We start from the raw sequence: 24060 nt of genomic DNA, 5'->3' as shown, positions 1-24060 counted from the left end.
CCTGCAGAAGCAGTATTGAAGATGAAGCCCTGCTACGATTACGTGATTAAGAAACCAAAATCAAATCAACACAGTCCCCCGATCCCGGCGGGCGCCCCTTGTCACCCGAAGTGGTGGCTGGTCCCACCGAGGCAATGCTGGGGTCCCCTCTGGGGGACGAGCGATAGGGGTGGCAGCTGTCACTCCTGGGAGGTCCCCTGGGCAGAGAGCGGGCCAGGGAAACACTGGGCACCCGCAGGCCAGGCCTACAGACCCCCAAATCTCCTATCTCTTCCTCAAGTGTGCGATTTGTTATTTCATTAACTCAAAAAGGAGCTGGGGGGCCCTGGTGACTTTCCTTGGGCAAAGACCTGATGTCTGAATCTGCGCCCCGTCCATCACGCGGGCTCAAGGGACAGACGTAGCTTCCCTATGCTCTGTTCCTGTTTTTCCAACTGAAGTCTGAGTGCCTCCCACTGATGTGTGTGATTAACTAAAATCAGAACTCTATGAAAATCTCAAGTGCAAGCTTCAGTATTTCAGATTAAAGGTAGCTACGAGCAAATAAATATGCACAAGGAACCCTTAGCGGCTGCTTATTTCTGCCTTCTGGCAGGAACTCGGGTTTTCAGACACTGTTGCCACACCTCTGAAGAAATGAATTTTAATCTGAGTTGGGAAAGCTGCTTTTGGGGACACCAGTCACTTTGGGTGCTGGCGCAAAGGCTCGCGTGTAAAGAGGAAGGAAACCGGAGCACGAGACCGGGAGGAAGGCGCGTGCTTGCGGTCCCAGGTGAGAGCCGGGGAGGGGCACTCACCGGTGAAGACACTTTGGGCTGGCCTGAGAGGTAGGAACACAGGGAAGGAGATGGGCCCGAGGGCCAGAAAGAGGCGCCCCGAGGACAGAGGCTCTTCTCTCCCCGCCCCCACTGCAGGGTCACTGCCCCACCCCCACCCCCCCCTGCGCTGGGCACGCAGAGAAACTACCACCGAGTTGCTGACTGGGGTTCGAGCCCAACACAAACTGCCAAATGCCCACAAGGCCAGGGGAAAGGTGGAAAGCCACTGGAAACCAGCCCAGCACGGCAGACGCAGCGCTGATTACCCAAGCTCCAAACAGTCGGCTGGCCAGGACGTCCCCTCCAGGCTTCCCCGGGGCCTGCAGCGGGGGGAGTGACGGTCACACCGCTCAGCTCCCGCACCGGTGGGGGTCAGAGAAGTCACCCGCGAACGTGAGACCCCGGAGGACTCACGCACCAACAGCGTTTGTGGCAAAACCACCACCAAGATGCTCGCAGAGGGGTGGAGGGCTAGCGGCTCTGCTCAGACCTCGTTTGTACGATTTACGGTGATTTATAAAACAATAAAAACCGCCCACCTTTTCAAAGTTATAATTTATAGAATATCTGTACAAAAACAGTCTCTAAAAGGACTCTGCTGCTGCCCTAGAAAAAGTCCATAGCCGTGGGCCTTCTCTTTGGCGTGGCGCTCAGCGGCTTCTTGGTCCCCAGGGGGGCGCCGGTGGGTGAGCCGGTGGCGGTCTTCAGCACGCCGTGGAGGGGCCTCTGCTCAGGGTTGAAGGCCACTCGGGAGGGGCCCGTGGGGCTGACCAGGATACTCTTGTCTGTCTTCTTGAATTCTGTGGCGGGTGAAAGCAAGGCCACGCGTCACCAGGACCCGCGCCTCTCCGTCCCTCCCGCCCGCCCGAGCAGCGTCCCCCGTCGGTGCTCTCGCCGCTTCACACCGCCGGTGGCCCCGCGCGGGCTGGGCCGCTCGCTCCGTCACGAGGCCCTGCAGACAGCAGGCCGGGAGCTTTTCGAGGGAACGGGAGTCCCTATCGAGGGTGCTTCACGGGAGCGCGTGAACAAGTGCCTGAGGACAGCGCGGGGGGGTCGGGTTCTGAGAGGGACTCTGGGGGCCGGGTGGCGGCGGAAGGCGGACAGACCCGAGGCTCGAGCGGATGCAGGAAGAGCCTTTCTCTGCAGGTGACCTGCCACTCCGGCCGTCTCCAGCTCCCGGGACAAGGCCTCCCTGACGGTCCCTCCCCACCCTGCGTGCGCACACACAACTACTTGTGGTCCCTATGAAGAGTCAGGTCTTAAACTCATCGTGTACTTTCAGAACGTGTGGTTTCCGTTGAACTGAACCAAAGCAGTGAGCGGCACCAACGCCAAAAGCAATGAGACGAGACTGTCTCTCTTTTCCTGTCTCCTCATGGGCAGGTGACTCCACGTGTCAGCAGAGGCAGCTATGGCTGGGGGGCCGTCAGATGCCCCCGCAGGCTCTGAAGCGTCTGGGTGGGCAGGTCCGGGGACACAGCCTCCTTCCAGAGGCCCCGAGTCCCCACGACCCTTGCAACTCTGGACAGCAGGACCTGCAGGTGCCCCGCGGGAGACGCGCCCCACACTCACCCGCAGTCATGTTTCTGTTCAGCCCGAAGGTGACCTTCTTGGAGCTTGAGGGCGTCTTGTCTCGCTGCAAAGGGAGAACAAAGGGGAGTAAGTCGGTGGCGGTGGAGGCCCCGGACCTGGCATCTCTGGCCACATAGCGGCCTCGTGCTGCGTCCTTGGGGAGGGAAGCCGAGCACGGTGGTGTCTAACAGCTTCTAAGTGACGGCAAGCAGCTCGCACTTCAAGGCCGTGAGGACCCCACCCACTGAGTTTTAGTTTTAGCGCGTACGTGGGACGGGACCACGCACCGGGACGGGCTCTTGCTCAGGGGGCAGGACGCGCCTCCCAGAGCCTCCCAGACTCATCTCGGTGTCCCAGCAATTCATCAGTTAACTAAGTCATTTCTCATCTGGGAAATTCCTGGATGCGGACCACTCTGCATGATGAAGCACCCGCCTTTGCTGCGTGGATCCCACGATTCCACTCCGCACCGTAAACGCTTTACCGGAGGAACTAGTCCTCTGTGCGCCAAGTCTCAGGCCCTCAGGCGAGTGTCCCTAGGACGCCCTACCTGGGACTAGTTAACATGGCAGTCACGGGTCCAAGGCTATTGACACAGCAGCTACTCCCCGGCGAGCCTCTGCCCCGGCCTGTCCCTTGATCCGCAGCACCCAGGGGCAGCTGGCAGAGCTGACCCTGTGCTCCACGACAGCCGCCGCCCTCTCCCGCCACTGTGACGGGGACAGTGCTTGCTCCTCCCCCCACCCTGACCAGCCCCGAGTCCTGGGCGGGGGCCCTTGTCCCGGTCCTCCCCCTGTCCTCTAGGCCCGTTTCATTCTAAGGTGAGGCACCACCCACCGCACCTGCAGGTGCCCCGACCAATCCCTCAGTCCCTCCCAGGTCACCAGGAGACAAGCCCCAGGACCGCTCGGGCCCTCTGCCCAGCAGACCCAGGCTCCCTGAACAGGCCCCCACGTGCCATGCCATGGGCAGAAGCAGAGTCCCGGCACACAGAGCCCCAGGCGTGGCCTTTAGGCAGGAAAGGGCTGTGCGGCTGTGGGGAGGGCGGAGGCGGGGGCAGGGGGGCCCGGGGCGCTGGGCAGAGCTCACGGACCTGCCCGGCAGGGCGCACAGAGACGGCAGAGGCACTGCTGCTCTTGGCTTTTCTGAAGAACAGGGGCTTCGGTAAGAAGGGGGTGTCGAACCTCACGAAGTCATTCTCCGTCCTCAGCTGCTGCTTCTTCGAGGGGCTGAGAGCCCCCCCACCGCCCTACGTGAGGGAGGGGTGAGAGGAGAGGGGAGGGGAGGGGAGGGGAGGGGAAGGGAGGGGAAGAGAGGGGAGGGGAAGAGAGGGGAGGGGAAGAGAGGGGAGGAGAGGAGAGGGGAGGGGAAGAGAGGGGAGGGGGAAGAGAGGAAGGGGTCACACCCAAGCACAAGGAGGTGAAGCGGGACGGGGGAAGGGGTGCGCACGCAGCCAGGCGGGGCCCCCAGGATGCAGTGTCTGCAGCTCAGACACCCCACGCCCGCCGCTTCCCGGACGAGGTTGACGGCACCTCTTCACGTGGCAGGGCGCAGTCACGCGCACACGACGGCTTTGCTCTCGTGGCACCGTGCCCACCGGGCCAGAGGGTGCCTGTCTTCCCACCCACAAGACCCGGCTTTGTGTGTCTTTAAACTTAGGTCCCCTGTTCTGAGGATTTCTGCCTTTCAAAGGCCACCTGTTAAGTAATTCGTTTTCTTTTTTCTTTTTTCAAGTTTATTCGTTTTGAGAGACAGAGAGAGCAGGCAGACGCAAGGGGCAGAGGCAGAGAGAGTCCCAAGCAGGCTCCACCCTATCAGCGCAGAGCCCAACGAGGGGCTTGAACTCACGAACCACGAGATCACGACCTGAGCCGAAGCCAAGAGTCTGACGCTCAACTGACAGACCCACCCAGGCGCCCCCGTTTTCTCATTTCTGATCCGAGACATCGCCCTCCACTGAAAGTTCGGTAAGAAAGGGCAAAGGTGACACCTAGTGAGGCCCTGCGGGTCCCTCACGGGCAGATGAGGAACACTCACTGGGTGTCTGACAGCTGACCAGCACCCACGGCAAGGACCCTGCTCTGGCTCCGGGGTCCCCGGGGTCCGGGAAGCCCAACGTAGCGGACGTCGCGTTGCCAGCTTCCACCAGGTCTTGGTGTTCCTAGCTGGGGAGTGGGCTGCCTGCCCTCGCAGAGCCCACAGCGCTGCCGGCGAGGGGGCAGACCCGGGGGGCCTCTCTTGCGGACCTCCAGCCCCACTGGCAGAGACACAGGGCCTCGTTTGGGAGGAAAACCTCCCGAGACCCCGGGGCCTACTTCGCGCTAGTTCTAATCCTGAGAGAGGCCGCCAAGGGCCGGAGGAACGAGACAGATTTCCCTGATGTTCTCAGCAAGGAAAAAGCAGCCAGCGAACGCGTGAAGGGCCAAGGGGCGACGGTACAGGCGACAGAGCTGGTCAGGGGAAGGTCAAAGGTGAGAACAGGCTTCCTGGAGCCCGCTGGAGAGTTCCGAGGGCTTCCCCAGCGAAGACTCGTTCTGACCACAAGCTGAGCTAACCGCTCGGAGACGCCATCGTTCTGGGATCAGCACGTGACCCGACCCACTCAAGTTCCCGCTGAGCAAGGCCTCGGCGAGCTAACCGCGCACGGCAGCGCCTGCAAGTACCAGAGGGGGACGCGGTCAGCAGGCCTGTCCTGGAAGGGCGGGGAGTGAATACTGCAGCCTCGCGGCTCACGAGGTTTTCGCTGCTACCACCACCGCTGAGACGTGAGGCCGCCCTGAGCGGCCCCCACGTGACTGGCGTGGCTGGTGTCCCAGCGGAACTGTGCCGTCACGGGTACAGATGCCTCCCAGAGCTTGACCGCTCACTTACGCTGGCTCAGACGTATAAGCAGAGGCGGCCTCTTCGTTAAAGAGCAAAAGAGAAGAAAATCCTGGGCTCTGTCTTTTGCCGAAAGGGCCTAAGGACTGGCCAGGAGCTGATGATGAGTCGACGCCAGCGCCTGACAGCGACTCGGTCTGTGCGCTTACGCTGCGGGACGGCGGCGCCCCCCACGGCCGTGGGCACGATGTCCCGGCCCGGTGCCCACCCTCCCGCAGCCTCGGAGTAGCCTCATGGGGGACGGGGAGGGCCACCGAGAGTCTGTATTTCCTCGAGGCTGGACGTGTCCCCCACCTGCCCCCGCAATGGCTGCCTTACCAGAGCCTGGACGAGCCTGGCTTCGGCCTTCAACACCCCGCGGCGCTCCAAGTTACACATCTCTTTCATCTTCTTTCTCTTTTTCAAGATGGCGGCTTTCTGATGAGATGGGTCGTAGAGGTCAAGGCCGCTGGGCTCCCCCTTCTTTTTCTTCAGTCTCCTGCCCGGGGGCAGGCCGGCTGGACGGCCCTGCTGCTGGGGTGGGGGCCAGGCCAGCACGGGGGGGCCGCTGCCGTTGATCGGGAGGGCTCCGAGCATCCTCTGCCTCTTCTGGACCGGGGCTCCGCTGGCAGGGGGTGCCGGAGGGGACGGTTCCCGGGCCTCGTCCCCCCGAGGCAGCGGTGGTGTGGACTCCGAGCTCTCGCCCTGGACCCTCAGGCTTCTCTTCCTCGGTCGTTTCCTCTTACCCTGCGCTGGGGCAGGCCCCGAAACGCTGTGCTCCTGGGGGCGAGGGGCAGCTGGTGCCCCCGGCTCAGCCGCAGGCATCTTCTGGGCTCTTCCCGGACTTCCCTCCGGCTCCCCGCCCCCGTTCTGTTCTGGGGGCAGGGCCGGAGCCCCCGACCCTAAATGCTCTGGTTGGAGATGGACCTTCTTCCTCTTTTTCCCTTTTCTCTTCTGAACGCTGCCTTCGCTCTCCTCTTCCTCAGCAAGGAAGGACTTGTTTCCTAGAGACACACACGCCAATACACAGGTGCCCACGGCGGGGAGACGGTTTTCCCGTGTCCCACCCCCAGAAGGGCCCAGGCCCTCCGTGTCCCCCACACCCCGCAAGCGTTGTCGTGGGCGCCATTCCCTGTCCCAGCTGGGACCACAAACCCTCTTAAGGCCTGTTCCCACAGGGATGGGACGGCCATCCCCACGGGCCTGAGGCGGAAACAGAACACAGGCTCCCGAGGGTGGGGTCCATCTGGTTCTCCACCTCCTTGCCACCACCCTGAAGCGGCCCCGAGGAGGAAATGAACACTTGTAGCTTAGGAGGCCGTAGCGGTTCCACAGAAAACGACACACGTTCAAAGCTGACGCTCGGCTCTGGAAGGACCTGGGGAGACCCGGCCCAGCCTGCCAGGGCTGCAGGGGCGCACGCCACTCCCCGCGGGCTGCCCGCGTCCTCCACCCCACCCCGCGTCCACGGCAAGCCGTGCAGCTCACCTCCTTCTTCCTCCGGGTCGGTTTTCTCTAAAAGTTTATTTCCTTTTTTCTTGTGCTTTCCTCGGTTGAGCGTTTGGTCATCTCCCTCAGCAGAAACGTCCTCAGCAAAACTGAGCTGGGATAGGCTGCCTGCTGGACACCAAAGCCACTCTGGTCAGCTTAGAGACTGGCAGACCCTGTCCCCACCTGAGTCCTGTGTGCTCATCTGGGCTCCTCACCGCCTCCCCAGCCCAAACCTGCCAGCTACTGATGGGGACCGCGCACGACGGGTGACACCGTGGGGCCTGCCCGTCTCTGCACCGCAACCGGGGTTGGGCAGCTGCCCCCCATTCTAAGTGCCCAGGCGCACGGGGGGCTGGGGGAGCCACCGGCTCGCTCGTGTCCCTGTGGACAACAGCTTTGCTCCAGGGGCTCAACTGACCACAACAAAGGAAAGGGGCCCGAGAGCTTCTCTTCTTCCTAAGGAATCAAACTGGCACCTTCCTCGACCACCAGAAATCCTTCCCGCTAAGACAACGATGCCCCCCTCCCTCCGGCCTCAGGTCTGGATCCGCTGGGTCCCCGGGACGGGAAAGTGAGCTGGCTGGAAGAGGCCCGGCACTGTGGCTCTCACGAGGGCCCTGCCGAGCTGACGCCTTTCACAGGGAAAGGCTGCTGTGTCTCGTGTTCCCAGTCAGTGTCACTCAAGCCCGTGTTTCAGTATCTGGCATGAGTGTCTCAGTGGGGCCCTGCTCACGTAACGTCGTCAGGGGTAATCCTCAGACATTCTCACCTTCGGAGAGATCCCGAAATCTGAAAGAGAAATCAAGAGAAGTTCTGAGAAACCCCTTCTTTCCATGCTCTGCAAACACCTGCACATAACTTTTAAGATGTGCTATTTGGACGTGTGTTAAGTTCACTTCCTTCTCCCTCTAGAAGGGGAGGCTTGAGGCAAAGGCCCAAAGTGGAGGACGAATCGCCCTCAACGCCGACATCTTCCAGGATGTGGTGATCCAGAGATTCTATCTTGGTTCGTTCACATAAACTGAAGAGATGAAAACTTCCTTCTTCAGGTTGAAGCTGCCCGTTCTCTTCTCCGTTCGCCCAGAGGAGAAAACGCTCCACCCGGTGCTGGTGTCAGGACAAAAGGGTGAGGGGCCGCGTGCTGGCGGGAGGCAAGGACTCCGGCGGCAGAGCACCGGGGAAGGGGGCACGGACAGCAGGTCTGAGTCCAGCCCTGTCACCTGGTGGCTGCGGCCTCGGGCCAGCCAGTTACCTGCCCTGTGCCCCGGCCGGCCCATCTGTGAGGTCAGGAGCGACAGGTCTTCCGGGGCCTCTCCGAACATGACCTGATGCATGTCAAGTGCCCCGAAGGGCGCCTGCTCTCACAGAGGACAGTTAACTTCAGGTGCCCCTGCCGCCCACCATGGTGCTCCGTGCCAAACCGCTGGGATGGCCACAGCGACACCCACTACCACATCTGGCCCGGCTGCGGTGGGGGTGAGGGAGTGCGTTCTCGAAACCCCTGCCCACCTCGCGAACACCTAAGCAGCATACTTCATGCCCTCAGGACGCGGCCCGGGAGGGGAGCTACGGGCACGTGAAGCATCTGCTGCGGGGGGGGGGGGGGGGGGGGGGGGGCAGCCGTGTGTGCGCAGCGCTGCTCTGGCTACAAGCGAGGAAGGCCGGGCGGACGTCAGCGGAGCGCCCGCCAGTCACTCACTTCTTGATGAGTTTGGAGAGACGCTTCCTGTTGAAGGGAGGGGTGTTCTTCCTGTTGGTGATTTCCAGGAGTCGGTCAGCAACAGCCTTGTAGTCGAACTGCGTGAGAACAATGAGACGTACATGAGACGTAAACCCGCAGCCAGACCGCTGACTTAGAAAGTCATTCCCACTGCTAAGAGAAAGCAGCAGCGTGGATTCCAGAAGCATCCAGCAACAAGACGGTCTTATTAAACACAAACGAGTGCTAAGGTTTGGCGACCAGATGGTTAAGCAGTATCTTTGAAAAATTTGCTGTTTGTTCTTGGGGAAACTATTCTTTATCTGCTTTATTTATTTGTTTATTTAAACAACAACAACAACAAAAGACCTGTGGGAAAACACACCACATGAAGTCTGCCTGGGTGTGCGCTTCTTCGCAAATTCAGTCTCGGTGTCCAACTTACACTCGGTAACACGGGAACCTTTCCTTACGGGAGAAGCACTGAGCTGGCCTTGTCGTACGAATGGAACAGATCCCAACGGTTCAAGCCAAAGTGAAGACTGACATCTTTCAAAATTCTGTCACGTTTACGTTTCTTTGTCTCCAATAAGCTCGTGTAAGGAAGGTGACTTCGGCGAGTGAAGGGATTAAAGACGACTTAATCCACAGGCAGGCCTTGTGGATAATGAGCTCTGACCCTAATTCCCAGCCGGCCGGGCCACTCCACGGCAAATCTACGTCGTACCGACCTGGAGCAGGGGCCCGGCGTCCTCCAGGCGCCCGCCGCCTCTCGCCGCGTCGTCGCGGACGCCGTCCATCCTGGAGTGCTGCTGGCTCAGTGCTGTCAAAACACACCCAAGACATAGCTGCAAACACACGGCAACGACTACTTCCGGAGGAGCCACTGCCTCACTCACGTCTCCTTGCACAGAAGCCCCTGCAAATACACTTATGATCTCCCCAAAGAGTCTCGTTAGAGGAACTCTGGGAGAAAGCACACATTACACATTCTGCCTTTTAGTCACATCACAGACACATCAGCTGCCGCCCTCCGCGCCCCCGGCCCAAGGCCAAGGGGTCAACCTGCGGTTGTGGCAAAAATCTACACCGTTATTACACTAACTTCTCACGGAGCTGCTGCAGGAGACAATTAATTCCGATGCAACTTGTAGCAGTCAAAGGATAATTCAAGGAGTGCTGAGGCCCATGAAGAAGTAGATAAAGACTCACAAATTTTCAAATCCTGTGAGTTCGTTAGTGGTGTGGCCTCAGGGCACAGCCTGGAGAAGAGAGCAGGACCTTGTGCTTGCTAACAAGCACGACAGAGGAGGCTGGGAGAGCGTCTCTGGTTCAGACAGAAACCTGGTGCACAGGGGTGAGCCAGAGACAGGTCCCGTGACCACACGACACTTGCTCAAGGTCATCTGATTAATTCTGTCACCTACGTGGAATTTAAGATGAGACTTTTTCTCCCTAAGATAATGATTTTTCTGGTTAAAAAATAACGTATGGTCACTGCGGAAAACTTACAACAGACAAAAGTACAAAGAAAACAGAAGTCACCCATAACTGCCACGCACGACCAACAATTGACATTTTGGTATCTTTCCAGATTTATTTTTATTTTTTTAAAGCTTATGTATTTATTTTGAGACAGGGAGCAAGAGAGTACGAGCAAGGGACGGGCCAAGAGAGAGGGAGAGACAGAATCCCAAGCAGGTTCTTCACTGAGTGTGGAGCCCGATGTGGGCTTGAACCCACGAACCGTGAGATCGTGACCTCAGCCGAAATCATGAGTCGGACGCCTAACTGACTGAGCCATCCAGGCGTCCCTCTTTCCAGATTTTTCAAGGCACAATGTTAAAAACACACTTGGCTCCTTGTACAGAGAGAGTTGGGTGTTCTGTTATTAAAAAACGTGTAAATTAAATCCCATTACTTTTTGAAATCTTTGCTTTGTAAGGGCTGAATGACATGTCAGTGCCACGCCGAGACGCCGTGAACCACCGCCAGATTGGATGGGCTGCAACTTGGGACGCACGCTCCACGTGCAGCCGCTACAGACGCAGGAGCAGCCCGCACGGTGCCCGCCCACAGCGAGTGCTACCCACCCAAAGGGAAGGGGCCCTGGAGGGACCTGGGAGGCCAGGCAGCAGAGCTACAGAAACAAGTGTGTGTCTGCAGTGTGACTGCTGAGGACCCCCTTGCAGACACAAGTCAACATTAGGATGTTTTAGACATCCAAAAACCCACAACAATAAAAACATAAAAACCAAAGGAAGAGCAAAACGATGTAAAACCTTCGAGGGAGTCGTGGTCCCGGGAGAAGGCACGTGCCCGCCACCCAGGGCCCCTGGGCAGGTGTGGGCCTTCCACACAGCTCTGCGCCCTTCCTCTGGGGGAGCCCACGGCCGAGCCACGTGAGCTGACCTCCAGGTCGTAGTCAGCAAGATTCCAACACATATACCAAAAAGTGCCCATCCGATGAGAACTTTGTGTAAAAAAAAGGCTGCCGGAGGAAATTCTTACCGGTCTTCTTTCTACTGATGGTTTGTCTCCACACCACCTCGTTTTCAGGCGTTTCTTCTTCAGAGGGCTCACCCTCGCCCGCCTGAGGCTTCTGTTCCTCGAGGGTCTCTTCAGGTCCAAGAGGAGACTGGTCCACGATGACTTCAAGAACACCCCTAGCTATAGTCTGCACCAACGTCTGGCTGAGGGTGTGTAAGAAGAGCGACGAGAAGCTGGTTACAACAGAGGGCCTGGCCCTGGCCCTGGCCCTGGCCCGGGAGGGGTGTGGCGGGGAGAAGCCACCGGGCACCTGCTGTCACCCACTGGCGTCACCCACCGGCTGCCGCGCTCCAGAGCCGGCCAGGCGCGGCTGTGGCTGTGCAAGGCCGGGGGTGGGGCTCGTGGTCAAAGCAGGCAGGGCTGTGGCCGAGGGAGGGCGGGGCTCCTGGATGCCTGAGACCACACCGCAAAGCCAGCGGAGCCCAATTAGGACTCCGAGCTTCCATCCAGAGTCCGGCTTCCAGAAATTCGGAGCTCAGCCGTCCGCGGCTCTGGATTACCCAGCCCAGGTACTCGCATGGCACTTCACAAGTTTACCACCATCACCCACAATGAAGCACCAAATGAAACCGAGAAAACAAACATGGCAATCACTTACTCCTTAGTCTTGGCAGCGACTTTGCAGAATGGGTCAATGAACCTGAGATTCTGATCTGCCAAAAGCTGAAATTTAGAAACAAAATAGGGAAACAATGAGGGGAGAAAAAGAGCCTCTGCTCCTGATAGGTCCTAGAGAGAGGAAGCATTTGCAGTTTTCACGTGGGCTGACGAAGGTCAACACCTCTCCCGCAGAGCCGCTTCCAAGATCCGCTCTGCGTGAATCACCCAGACGCTCTGTGCCAGGCTAAAGGTCATCTAAGGGTCACGGCTGTCTTCCAGCCACCGGGGCATCAAAGAAACCCCCCCCATCAACCCGTGCTGCTCTGCGTTCTCTCCCCTACAGACAGGCTCTGCTCGGACACCATCGGAAACTGTTCGGACCAAGGAACTACCCCTGCTTTCTTTTAATGAAAAGAACACGTGTTCGCTGCGGAACACTCGGAAAATAGGGTGAAACTAAAAAAATAAAAAAGGCCTGCTAATTCCAAATGCAGATGATCACCTGCAGGCTAAAAACACGTCTCCTCTCCCGCACTGTCCATTCACGCGTAAACAGTGTCGGAAGAGGCGCGCCACTGGCGCTGCTGCGTCTATGGCTTTTTCCCTCCTGCTTTTTAAAGAGTCAACACCGCGAGCACATCCTGCTGTTACTACTGGACTGTGTAGGCGGCTTTCAACTGTTTTACAAGGAAGCCTTCCGAGAGCGCCCTCGGTGCACGATCTTCGTTCACGTGCCCCACTGGCCGCTTAGGATACATTCCCGCACGGGGAAGGGTTTGTCAGGTCGGGTGGGAGCGGCGCTGGGGACACAGGTGCCGACAGCAGCCTGTCCTCCGCCCTCCAGGCCCACGTGGGGAAGAGCCAGAGCCCGGACCAGGCGAGCAGCCGTGTCACTGCCGCTGGCGGGAAGTCTGCTCCTTACCTCTCTCCCTCCCACTTTGGACAGTTCGTCCAGGTAAATGCCGATGAAGTGGAACTTCACTCCATCAGGAGACTGGCTCTCAGGGTGCAAGATCTCCTTCATCAAGACGTCTAAGAGTAGCTTGATTCGGCTGAAGAACACAAAGCACACAGCTGCGTTAACCGCAGCGTGGCCGAAGAACACAGTCACGTTCACCCCCGGGGCCACACCGCCTAACACGGCCTAACAAGGCTGAAACAGTCCCACGAGGGAAAAGCAGCCACCGAAATCGGTCTGAAGAGCTGCGTGTGTGCTCAGCCCCTCGAGAAGCCTCTACCGGGCTGTAAGCTCTTCACGCGTGGGGAGCTCCGCCTCTCACAGCAGGTAAGAGAACGGGAGGCAAAGAGGAGGCACTTCGTACGAGCTCATGGAAAGGCTTGAGAACCCACTGCTACCTCGCAGGTTTCGAGGCTGCCCAGTGCCTTCCCAGGTCCTTTACTGACCTTTCTTCCCAGCCGTTTCGCTTGAGAACTTCAAAGGACTGCCTCAGGACCAGACGGATCAGCTAACAACGGACAACAAATTGGTTACAAAAGGAAAAGCAAGGTCAGTCGGCACAGCAAAGACCCCGATGGAACTGCTACAGCCTGCATCTCCGAAGTGAAAATATCATCACGACAACCGCATTTACCTTTTCTTTGTTTTTTCAATGTTTGTTTTGAGAGAGAGAGGCAGAGGGAGACAGAATCCAAGCAGTCCCCACACTGTCAGCACAGAGCCCGACGCGAGGCTTGATCTCACAAACCGTGAGATCGTGACCCGAGCGGAAATCAAGAGTCGGACGCTCAACTGACTGAGCCGCCCAGGCGCCCTGCATTTACCTTTTCCTTTTCCGCAGAGAGTGTTAACTAAGGATCCCAAACTCCTCCCCAACAGCTGAAAGAGCAGAGCTGCCTTCGAGCACATGTTCAAACGCCCTCCCTTGATCGCGTTACCTCTCAACACACTAAGCCTGGAGCCCCCTCTGCTTCACAGATAAACCTTTTCCCGTTGTTCTCAAGACGCTCAACATCCCCCCTTCAGGGGCTTCTGAAGCAGACGGGGTAAGGTGCTCAGATCTTACCATATAGTACTTGCCCAGGCGCAGCCGGTCTATCCCCTTCCACTCTCGATTCATCGTTTGCCAGAAGGTTTGAATGAACAGGTGTTCTGCAGTGAACAAGAGGCTTTGAATGCTTGGTGTTCACGCTCATGCGTTACCATAAAGCAAGAAGGTAACAGAGAAACAAACTAGCATCACTTATCATTTACGTTCTCCAAGGGTTTTCGGCAGCTATTTGGTCAATAATTAAATATGCTCGGTGATTTCCTTCATGTTTGAATAAAAACCTACTAAGACAGGAAGGCTGGTACTATCTTGATGTTCAACTACAATGCTCCGTGCGGCCTTTGTCTTTATCAACTTACAAGGCCAAGTCTATTACAATATTTCTATTAAATATTTTACTAAAATATTTTTGGTCTATTAAATATTTCTATTAAAATAAAAAACTCTCCGAGCCACGTCTACGGGCCCTTCCCACCCACCTACACCTAACAATGGATCCAAAGCCCTTAATTTTGACGAACGCTTGGACGAGCTGCGTAGAAACTCAGCTTTGTGTTTCATGTTCTGCGTCAGCTGGATGAGCTCTAACAGAACATTCTATTTTTCTCTTCTGGGCCATGAAACTACCACTTTTCCATCCAAAAATAACTGTTGATTTTCTTGGTTTGTTTTACTTCTTTTTGCATAATTCTTTCTTGATAAGTGAAAACCTAGACGATATTCCACGTGTGGAAGTCGGCTGGGACCTGGCTGAGACCTGGACAGCCACTGGGGTCACTAAGGCCGGGTGGATGGCTCTGCTCCAAGGAGCACCAAGCAGCACCCACCAACTCTGCCGTCTGTTTTTCCTTTGTCAGTGATCAAAGCCTGAACATCTCAGGAAGAATTCACCTCTCCCTCCGCTCTTCTTGGTACAGCGGGGCTATTTTACGGTTTATTACCAATGACGACCTTAACCGGCTCCGGTCTCCAGGAGGACAGCCAGGCATGCTGAGCTTATAGCACACACGGGCACAAGCACACATGGCCCCTGGGAGTGTTAAAGCAGCTCAGAATCTGGAGACTCTGGAGATTTTCATTTCTTAAACCACTGTTTTGAAATCTTTTGAGATGTCACCCGTGATTCAACTGCACAAGGTGCCTCTTTTATTTGCCCTCTTTTGGGATCAACATCTAAGCTCATCACGGCTCTCCCACAGGGAAGGTTTGTCGCCTGACATCTGCACACTGGAAGGAAGCCCCAGGTTCACGTGCAACAAGCCCCCTGGAAAACTGGAACTTGAAGGAAGGAGAAGAAACAATATTGCCTAGTTTCCTAGGCAAGTTACCAAAGCTGACGAACAAGAAAGTTTGGAAAGTCATGAAAACGTCAGGACTTACGGGCCTCCGAGTTGTTAACAACGTGGACGAGCTGGGAAATCGTGTTTGCTAGCTCCTCCTGCAAAGGTGGGGTCGGGGAGAGACAGCGCGGTTATTAGGCGGCAGCACGGTGAAGGGGACAGCACCCAGCCTGCTCTCCTCCCGCATCTGCTGGGGTCTGGACCTCCTGTCACGTCAGTATTTGAATTTTACCGGACGTGGAACTTCTGGTCCCAGCGGACTACAACGTAACATGCCCGTGAGGGTCACGCTGCCTGGTTAGAAAAGTATCTCTAGCTTCAGCTCCAATGACCTACAGGAGTAAACGAGCTGTCAATTCCTGGCTTCAAAAATATAGACCTTAAAGTGAGATTCTATTCTAAGCCCCCGATCCCGGAACACGGGAGCCGGCGAGGGGATCGCCGATGGGTAGACCCGGGGACTGCCACTCCGCAGGGGTGCGTGTGGAACCAGAAAGTCCTGTGCCGGGCTTGCTCGGAGGCAGGCTGCAGAGGCGGGGGTGCGGGGTGGGGGGGTGAAGCAGAGGTTAACGGCTCCCTTCCAGGCTCTGTCCAGGGCAAGGGGTCAGGTGCAGAGCGCCTGCTACAACGCAGCAAAGCTCATTTGTGGGGAGACTTGGGCGGGCTGGCTCTGAGAAGAGGCCCACCCTGGGGAGCGTCAGCGAGAGAATCCTGTTCACAAGTTACGTGAGAAAAGAACAGTCCTCCTCGGCATTCCTGGCGCTTCACCTGGCCTCGAGTCCTCTTCCCCCATTTTAACTGAACTCCAGACTGGAAAATGACGCTCTCGTTCACGTTTTCTTCCTCCACTAAAGCTGTCGGCTGTTACTTTTGAATGTAACTTACAAATATTTTGCCCTGCTGTCCTACTCAAAATATGTTCAGTGCAGTAAAAGCAATAAATCAAAGCCCGCTACTACGCGGTCTGGGAAAGTGGCAAAGTTGCACATTAAAATCCAGACAAATACAATCTGTGGCGTTTTATCTATCGAAGCGTTTCACACCGCGCTCCTCAAGGCTTAGCCTCCACTAGCTGTTACACACCAGAACAAAGGTCTGTGGACACTGAAAGCCGTTTCCCTACAGCGCCTTGGTGGTGGGGCTCAGGGTGCTTGGCAGACGGGTCCAGAAGCACGTGCACATCTGTGCGTCTCCACGGACTTCAAGGGTGGGATGTCGGGTGGGGGGCCACCGCTTGCTTTACAGAGATCCTGGCCCCGGCAAGGTGGCTGCCCGGTCCTGGCACCCACTTAAATCATGGCAGAGGTGAGCCCAGAGCCCGGTGCTCACAGGCTCTCGGACCAGTGCCGTGCCCTTATCGACCACGGATAATAGAAGAGGAAACAGAAACTAAAATAAGTCACGTGACACCTACCGTGGAACCAGCCTATGAAAGCATGACAGCGAAATACCAGATCTCCCTTTATCCATATTCTTCGTTATTTGAAAAGGTGACTTGGGCACCGTGTCCCTCTCTAGATGGACGAGAGGTGGGCAACTGAACCCCGGGCGGTGACTGCAAGCTGTTTCTGTGCACGGGGGACCGACACAGCAGGGAACGAGCAAGCCCCTTCTATCCATCTGGGCCACAACACCCAGCCAGAGGACAAGGGAACTGTGTGTTACCTGTAGGAGGGGTTCGTCCTGCACCCACATGCAATAGAAGAGCCCTTTCCATATTTTTAGGAGTTCTTCTTGACTGAAACCTCCTAGGGGACAAAACAGCACAGACGTCTTACTTCAGAATCCTCCCATTTCCTGTCCCAGCATCTCGCGCTGCCTCACGGGCAGCGACAGCAATACCACATTTTCATTCTTTCGCCCGCAATGTCTTTTTAAATTTGAGGCACACACTTCCTTGTGGTACAAAATAAGCACACACAGGCTATGTCGTTTTATCATCTCATCCTGCACACCAACACTTTCATCAGTCTTCCAAAATAAAACCGCGAATCCTACGAAAGATGAGGATTCGCGTCCCGTATACCCGGCCCCACGGAAACCGGCAGAGCTCTGGGACATTTTTGCAAGGATACCTTTTTAAGGATCCTGCCACGAGGTCAAACTCGGCGAAACCCTGATCTCTTTCCCTCCTGGTTATGGTTTTCATTTACTGGGCAATGATATAGCCTATTTGAAGGGACATCAACCTGGTTAGCCTTCTTCTGACTCATTTTCAAGCCCTGCACTATACCTCTGACTGAGCTATGAGTCACAGATAGCCTTCTAGGTCCTGGGCAGACCCCAGGTGTCATGGAGAACAAACACAATCCTCGAGTCTTGGGGCATGTTACAAATGGCCTGTGTTAACACTTCACTAGCAGGTACTAGGAAAAATCTTTCGGAATATCAAAGTAGGACAAAGGAGGCAAACCTCACAAGTACCTCACAATACGTATACATTTGGAATCAATGTAATTTCAACGTACCAAAAGAATTAAAAAGTGGCAAACAAATCCTTTTTGATGTACTGAAGTTTACTTAGTATATTCGGAGTGAGCTTTGTACCTTTAAAGATATTTACATACCTAGGTATTGGTTTCCAAGTTACTGAAGACCTTTCTCATATCAACAATTTTATTAGGGCACATTTTTATTCTTTGTGATAGTTTCTCACTTAAAATCCATATACCAGAAACTACAGTGAAGTTTATTGCAATACATTTCCTTTAGGGGTTGGGCAAATCATGTGGCAACGGCCCCCCCTCCCCCATGCTTGTTATGGCACAAGCCACGCCTGGGCGCCTATCGCTGGCACAACTATGGCGCCGGTGACTGATTCCCCCGGACCCCCAGATCGGAGACCGCCGCAGTCAGGACCACAGGAACTCTGCCAAAGTGACCTGTACTTACATTCAGTCATGTTAAAGACCAATGAATTTGGGGTTGGGGCAAGGATCACCAATGGCTGGGAAAGCATCAGATGAAAAAGCACAGCGGAACTTGGAATGGATACATGAGGCCGGCAACACCCAAACCTACTGACCTATCTGGGCCCGCGACGCCCGCTGGTCCTTCGGGGCCTGCAGACCCGACTCTCCATTCAATGCAGGATGTAATGCAAAAGAAGGGCACAGCACCACCCGGTAAATGGTCTTACCAAAACGAACCGACATCATGTCGAATCTATTTAATATCAGCTTGGGGGAAAATACAGGGAACAGAGGAGTATGTCAGGTGAGACCATGGCATGTAGCTAGCAAAACCCCAAACACGAGAGACTCCATGGGGCAAATGGCGCAGTTCCTGCAACAAGCAAGCTCCAAGAGGAAAAACCACGGATGGGCACTGCAGACCGAACGACCACAGGCACACCGGGTCTTGCTTGGATTCTGATGAATCCTGGAAAAATGGAGATGATGATGGGAAAACCCAACAGACTAGGTATTTCATATAAAGGAGTTTTTTTAAAAAAGATGTGATAAGGGTACTATGGTCATGTTAAAAAGAGTCCTCATCTTTTAGAGACACATACTGAGGTACGTGGAGAAGAAATGAGATGTCTGAGATTGCTTCCTAAGGCTTTCGTGGGAGGAGGAAGTGGGCAGATTACACAAACTGGGTATTAATAGATGCTGCAGCAGAATGACGGGTACACTTTTTATATGTTTGAAACAGTCGTAATAAAAAACAAGGAAACAAGTACTGTATGAGGTTACCACAGCGTTACCATGGGCTGTTTCTTTCCGTTCTCTTTGTGTAGAAAACTCTTCACAAGGGGACTAGAAAGCCATAACCACAGGCAAACTTACGAGCAAACAAGACTGAATGTCGCCGGTTCCTGTGTGAGGCCTGGTGCTGGCTATCCCCGTTTCTGCCATACTGTTTGCCCCTCCAGCGCTGCCCCCTACCAGGCAGGGCCCAGTGGGGGAGGCAGGGGTCTAGGTGGGGCTCGCCAGACACAGAGGGGAGCCGGCAAGCTGGGCTTATTCCAAATTAGCATGAGTCCTCTTGGCCACAGGGCTGGTTCAAGGCACAGACGACCTCCTCGCCGAGGCTCCTGCTCAGGCTTCAGGAGAGTCGCTCTCTCCCAGCAGACTGGAAGGGGACACAGTCCGCACCTGCACTCGGCCACCATGCCACTTGCTGGGGAGCCTGCCTGAGAAGGGAGCCGATCGAGGGGAGCAGAGTCCGCTGTGTAGGAAACAGTTCTGGCACTATCAGTCGAGCTCCTGCATGAGGCTGCGCTTGGTTTTTCCCCTTAAAACTAGTTTGGCTTGGACGTTCTGTCAAGTTGTAACTGAAAGAGTCTCATTCAATAACACACTTTTATTGCAAAAAATTCCTATTCATATATTACACCAGAAGTTACACAATCAAAGGTGCCTTGTTCACTACCTCCTGGACCCCAGAGGGACCACTGCTATCTGCCTGATGTACATCTTTCCATCCAGATCTTTCCTGTGCTTCGACATAATACTTATATGCAGCACAGAAATGCACAGATGCATAGCTGTGTATATAACCCGAAAAGCATCGCATGTTCTACATACTCCAAATTCTGGCCTTTTTCACTTAAAAATAGCACAGTGTATGTTTATCTCCGGAGGACTGTTCTAAGTGCACCCGTGTGTCAAATCAGCACCGAGTGACGATGCGACAGACCAAGTAACTGTGCCGAACCCACGCCTGTAGGAGTTGGAGGTGCGGCAAGCTCTGGAGAGGCTTATGTAACGGAAGACTGTGGATTTCGGCAGAGTAGCAGAGCGACAGTGGATCCCAGACGGCGGGCAGGAAAGGGGCTGCACGTGAAGACATATTCTCAGTGTTTCACCCTATGTGAGGCAGCAAAAGTGTGGTGGTCACAAACCCACGGTGAGGCCCCAGCTTGCTACTTACTAGCTGTGCTGCAGAAAACCATCAACGAGCCCGTAGGCCTGTGTCCTCGCCTACAATACGTGCACGGCTTATGGTCAGGGACAAAACTAAAAGCACGTATGAGAAGCGCTTCGTAAGAGTGAAGCACGACCCAGTTGGCAGGTGTGAGGATTGGCTCATGTTCTCCACCCATAGGCCACTGAAGCTCTTTTCCCTTTGGAAACATGTATTTTCAATATACGTAGAAAAACCACTCATTTTCACCCAGGAGTTTAGGTGGTAAAAACCAAATACCAGTTTCTTTTAAACTTGTTTTTAAGTCTTTTTAAAATGTTTATTTACTGACTGAGAGAGAGAGAGAGAGAGAGAAAGGGGGAGGGAGAGAGAGAGAGAGAGAAAGAAAGAGAGAGAGAGAGAGAGAGGGAGAGAATTCCAAGCAGGTCCGTGAGGAGCCTGATGTGGGGCTCGATCCCAAGAACCACGAGATCATGAGCTGAACCAAAATCAAGATTCAGAGGCTTAACCGCCTGAGCCTCCCAGGCACCCCTGGGGTTGAGTTTCTTTAACTTAATGTCGCTTAAGTTTCTGGCAACAACATAGGTTTAGTTATTTCACAACAAACGGGGTGAACATGAAGTGAGACACGGGCTGAGTAAATTCCAACAAGCTGTGAAATGAGAAAGCCTGACCGCCACTGTAAGCACACGATGAGCTCAGGAGCCATGTGAGGTAGGGGCGAGTCCACACCAGGGTCAGTCAAAACATCCACAGCTCTCGGGGAGCCTGGGTGGCTCAGTCGATTAAGCGTCCAACTTCGGCTCAGGTCATGATTTCACGGTTTGTGGGTTTGAGCCCCGCGTTGGGCCCTGTGCTGACAGCTTGGAGCCTGGAGCCTGCTTCCGATTCTGTGTCTTCCTCTCTCCCTGCCCCTCCCCTGCTCACACTCTGTGTCTGTCTCTCAATAATGAATAAATGTTTAAAAAAATAAATAAATAAAACAAAACCACATACACACACACATCCACAGCTCTCATTTATTCTCACTTCTCGGTCTAGGAACCCCCAAACGTGTCAGAATGAAGAGACACTTCCCCCATCACTGTATCTGAGACCCTGGCAACTCTCAGTTGTACAGTTATTTTATGTGTCACCAAATGAAAGAGGGCAAATAAAAGTCACAAGGTTGACTTCAAGATACATCTCAGTTTCTGTAGATGTCAAATGTTTCAAGTTGCAGAATCAATAAAACTGGGGGGGGGATTTGTCTCTTTTGTTCACTGCCCTATCCCTGGGGCCAAGAATAACAATAGTACGCAGTAAGTGCTTTGTGTTTGCTGAAGACAGACGAATGATCTCTCACGAGTAAAACCACAGACAGTGGTCATTCTGTGAGTGCTCTGTGTGAACAGTTAAAGCACCAGAGCAACATTTAGCTCCTTTAAGCACTACAAAGATTCCCAATTTGTTTCCAAGATTACAAGGCTACGGGGGCGCCTGGCTGGCTCAGTCAGTAGAGCATCTTACTCTTGATCTTGGAGTCCTGACTTTGAGCCACATGCTGGGTGTAGAGATTACTTAAAAACAAAAAATCTCACAAAGCTATTTATGTTGCTCACGGGCAGTTCTTTGTATCAGTAACATTTGAGATTTTATTTACTATGCCCGAGACAAAAGGCAACAGACTTTGGGCCTGCCGGTGAGATGCAAATGTCAGGACAAGTTATTTCCCACCCTGCATCTCACGTTGATGGGAGCATAGTGGAGGCAGAGGCCTTGCCTATTTTGCCGCGCCTACGACATTCCCCTTGCAGCTCCTCTTATGCAGGCCCAGCGTACTCCACGCAGCGTGGACATGGTGGCAAACAAAAGCGTGAAACAAATCACTCTCAGTGTGATGGGCGCAGAGCAGACAGGACCCTGGGGGCACTGGTGTAAACCCCCTGGCATCATGGCCCTGTGTCCCCTCAGCGTTTCAGATCCTGAGCCTGCTCATCAAAAAGGTTTGAGCAACAGGTTCTGTCTGGCCATCTTGGCCCGTATGTACTGCCTCTGGCCTTTCTTCCATTCTTGTGTTCAGACAGGTGAGTCCGTGGATGCCTGCACGCGCTCCCACCGCTCCCACTTCCAGCCAAGCAGACAGATTGGAAACTTCCACTGCCGGGTGGGGGGAGGGGGCGCAGAATGATACACTAATAGATTAGGAAGAAACAACCTAAGTGTTGCCATTGAGACCCACTGGATAGTTTGGAATCCTGGAGGGGTGGGGTGAGATGGGAGGCAAGGCACTCTGGAGGAAGCTGTGTTGAACGGGATGCTAGGAGTGAGCAAGAGAAGCAAAGGTAGAGAGGTGAGAAACAATGCGGATCCGGGACGAAGCAGTCACGTAGGGGCCGAGGTAGGAAGAGAAAGGGAGGACGGACCATTACCCGCAGACCTGGAAACCCAGGGAAGTAGGTGACACGGTCAGAACCGCCTTAGGAAGATGGCCCTGGGCTGGTTTGCGGAAGATGGGTTTAAGAGCGGCGCCAACAGAGTTAAGGAGACTGGTTAGGAAGTGATCAAGTTCAGAGGTCTGGCTGAGATGAAGGGGGTCTTCAGTGAGGTCAGAGGATGTCAGACGGTGAAAAATGGTAGAAGCAAGACACAATGGGTGAGGGGTGGGGAGCGAAGATCCAAAAGGAGTCTAGGCCATCACCACGTGTCCAGCCGGAGTGAGTAGATAGTGGGGACAGCATCCAAGATACGAGAACACAGGCGGCAGAGGAGAAGCAGGAGAGAACGGGTTTTAGGGGGAGGAAAACGAGTCACTTGTGGGCCTCTGAGTCCGAGGTGCCCATGGGACACCCCGGCGCAAGTGCCAGATCTGCTCTAGAGACTTAGACTTAGGAACCTTCAGTGTTCTGGGGATGCCGGCAACCATGTGAATGAAATCCCTCAGGGAGGTCCCTAACAGAACTGACGTTAGGAATTCGGTCCTCATTCCTTTCTAGCTGACTTCCCATCAGACTGTTCCTTTCTTTTCCCTGGGCAGTCTTTTTGGGATTTCTCCTCCAAACAAAACAAACTAAGAAAGTCAGTACTGGGATAGATAGTACCCGTTCTTTCAAGTAGACTCTAAATGCATTAGCATTAGCAGTAAATCCAAATTCATCCCTGCACAACGTAAAAGCTCCACCGCCTATGGTGGTTCATGCTCTCGAGGGTTTACAGACCGCACCTTGGCTCAGGTAAATGAAATCCTTCAACAGCACCCCACTGCAGTTAAGAAACGAACTAGAAGGCCCCGTGTGACCTGGCCACTGCTGTCTTTTCCAACTTTAAGTCCTAACACCCTCCCCCTCTCTCACTTAACTGGTCTTCCAGCCACTCCTAGGGCAGCTTCGCTCTTCTCTCCTGCCTGTTGGAATCCGCTGAACGTCACCCAGAGGCCTTCCTGGAACAGCCTATGTAGAGGAGCTCCCTCTTCCCGTGATTTTCCTTTCCTTGCCTCCACTTGTAAAACTCTCTTTTAGTTATCCAGCCCCCGCCCCGATTTACTAGTGCAACTTTCAAAGTAGGGATTCTCTCGTCTCCCGTAACTCCCGCACCTCAGGTGGGTGTGGGTCAGATAAACACGTGCATCAACGGAGAGCACAGCAGAAGAAACCGGGCTCAGTTTGGTGACTCAAGGGGCAGGCTCAGGGTCGGACAGACTCGTCCACTCCCGGCTTCGCCACTCGCCGAGACTTTCGGCAGACCATCTCGCCCCTGCGGGCTGCAGCCCCTCCACCGTCACACCCGGCTGGCCCCAGCAGGAAGCGGGTCCCACCGCGCGGAGGCACACAGGGCCGCGGCGGGTGTGCGAGTCCGCGCCCGCCGCTCTCCCGGCTCCCCCCGGCCCCCCTGCCCGGCCGCCATGTGGCGCGGCTGACCGCCGGGCGCCCACCTGTCTCCCTCTGCGTCTTCACGCTGATGTACTGGCGCAGCTTCTTCACCGCGCGGTCCCGGATGCCTTTCTCGTGGGACGCCAGCCGCTGGGCGAACTGGAGCTCGGCCGGCTGCATGGCGGGGGCCATCGCGCCCGCTGGACCATCCCCGGCCGCAGCCTCCCGCCGCCCGCAGCCTCCCGCCGCTGCCGCCGCCGCCGCCGCCGCCGCCGAGCAGCCCGGGGCCGCGTCTGCGCAGAAGGCGGCTCGCTTCGGCGGCGGCGGGCGGGGGCGGCGCGCGGGCTGATGGCGTCACAAAGGCGCCGGCCACGGCTCGCAGCGCGTTCTGGGTGCGAGCGC

General features: G+C 55.4%; 1 protein-coding gene across 5 annotated transcripts; it reads right to left on the bottom strand.

The window, feature by feature from the left end:
• Positions 1-1355: 1355 nt before the first annotated feature.
• Positions 1356-23895, bottom strand: RRP1B (ribosomal RNA processing 1B). 5 transcript variants are annotated; one of them, XM_047098989.1, is made up of 16 exons: positions 23721-23895; positions 16604-16686; positions 14979-15036; positions 13614-13699; positions 12994-13055; positions 12512-12641; positions 11588-11652; positions 10951-11132; positions 9171-9262; positions 8440-8537; positions 7510-7529; positions 6738-6869; positions 5589-6253; positions 3484-3639; positions 2391-2454; positions 1356-1618 (listed from the first exon to the last, which is right to left on the bottom strand). In XM_047098989.1, exons 1-16 carry the CDS (start codon positions 23848-23850, stop codon positions 1425-1427), a joined length of 2217 nt encoding a protein of 738 aa, XP_046954945.1. In that variant the 5' UTR covers positions 23851-23895; the 3' UTR covers positions 1356-1424. The 5 variants fall into 5 exon arrangements, with proteins under 5 accessions (XP_046954945.1, XP_046954947.1, XP_046954948.1 ...); XM_047098991.1 differs by having other exon boundaries at positions 6738-6866; XM_047098992.1 differs by lacking the exon at positions 23721-23895 and adding an exon at positions 15171-15270 and having other exon boundaries at positions 16604-16685.
• Between the last annotated feature and the right edge of the window lie 165 nt (positions 23896-24060).

Source organism: Lynx rufus, unplaced genomic scaffold (assembly GCF_022079265.1).
Source record: "Lynx rufus isolate CCGP_SWC_20201006 ecotype Redwood Valley unplaced genomic scaffold, mLynRuf1.p SCAF_5, whole genome shotgun sequence".
Lineage (NCBI taxonomy): Eukaryota > Metazoa > Chordata > Mammalia > Carnivora > Felidae > Lynx > Lynx rufus.
This window is presented reverse-complemented; position numbering and strand designations above follow the sequence as displayed.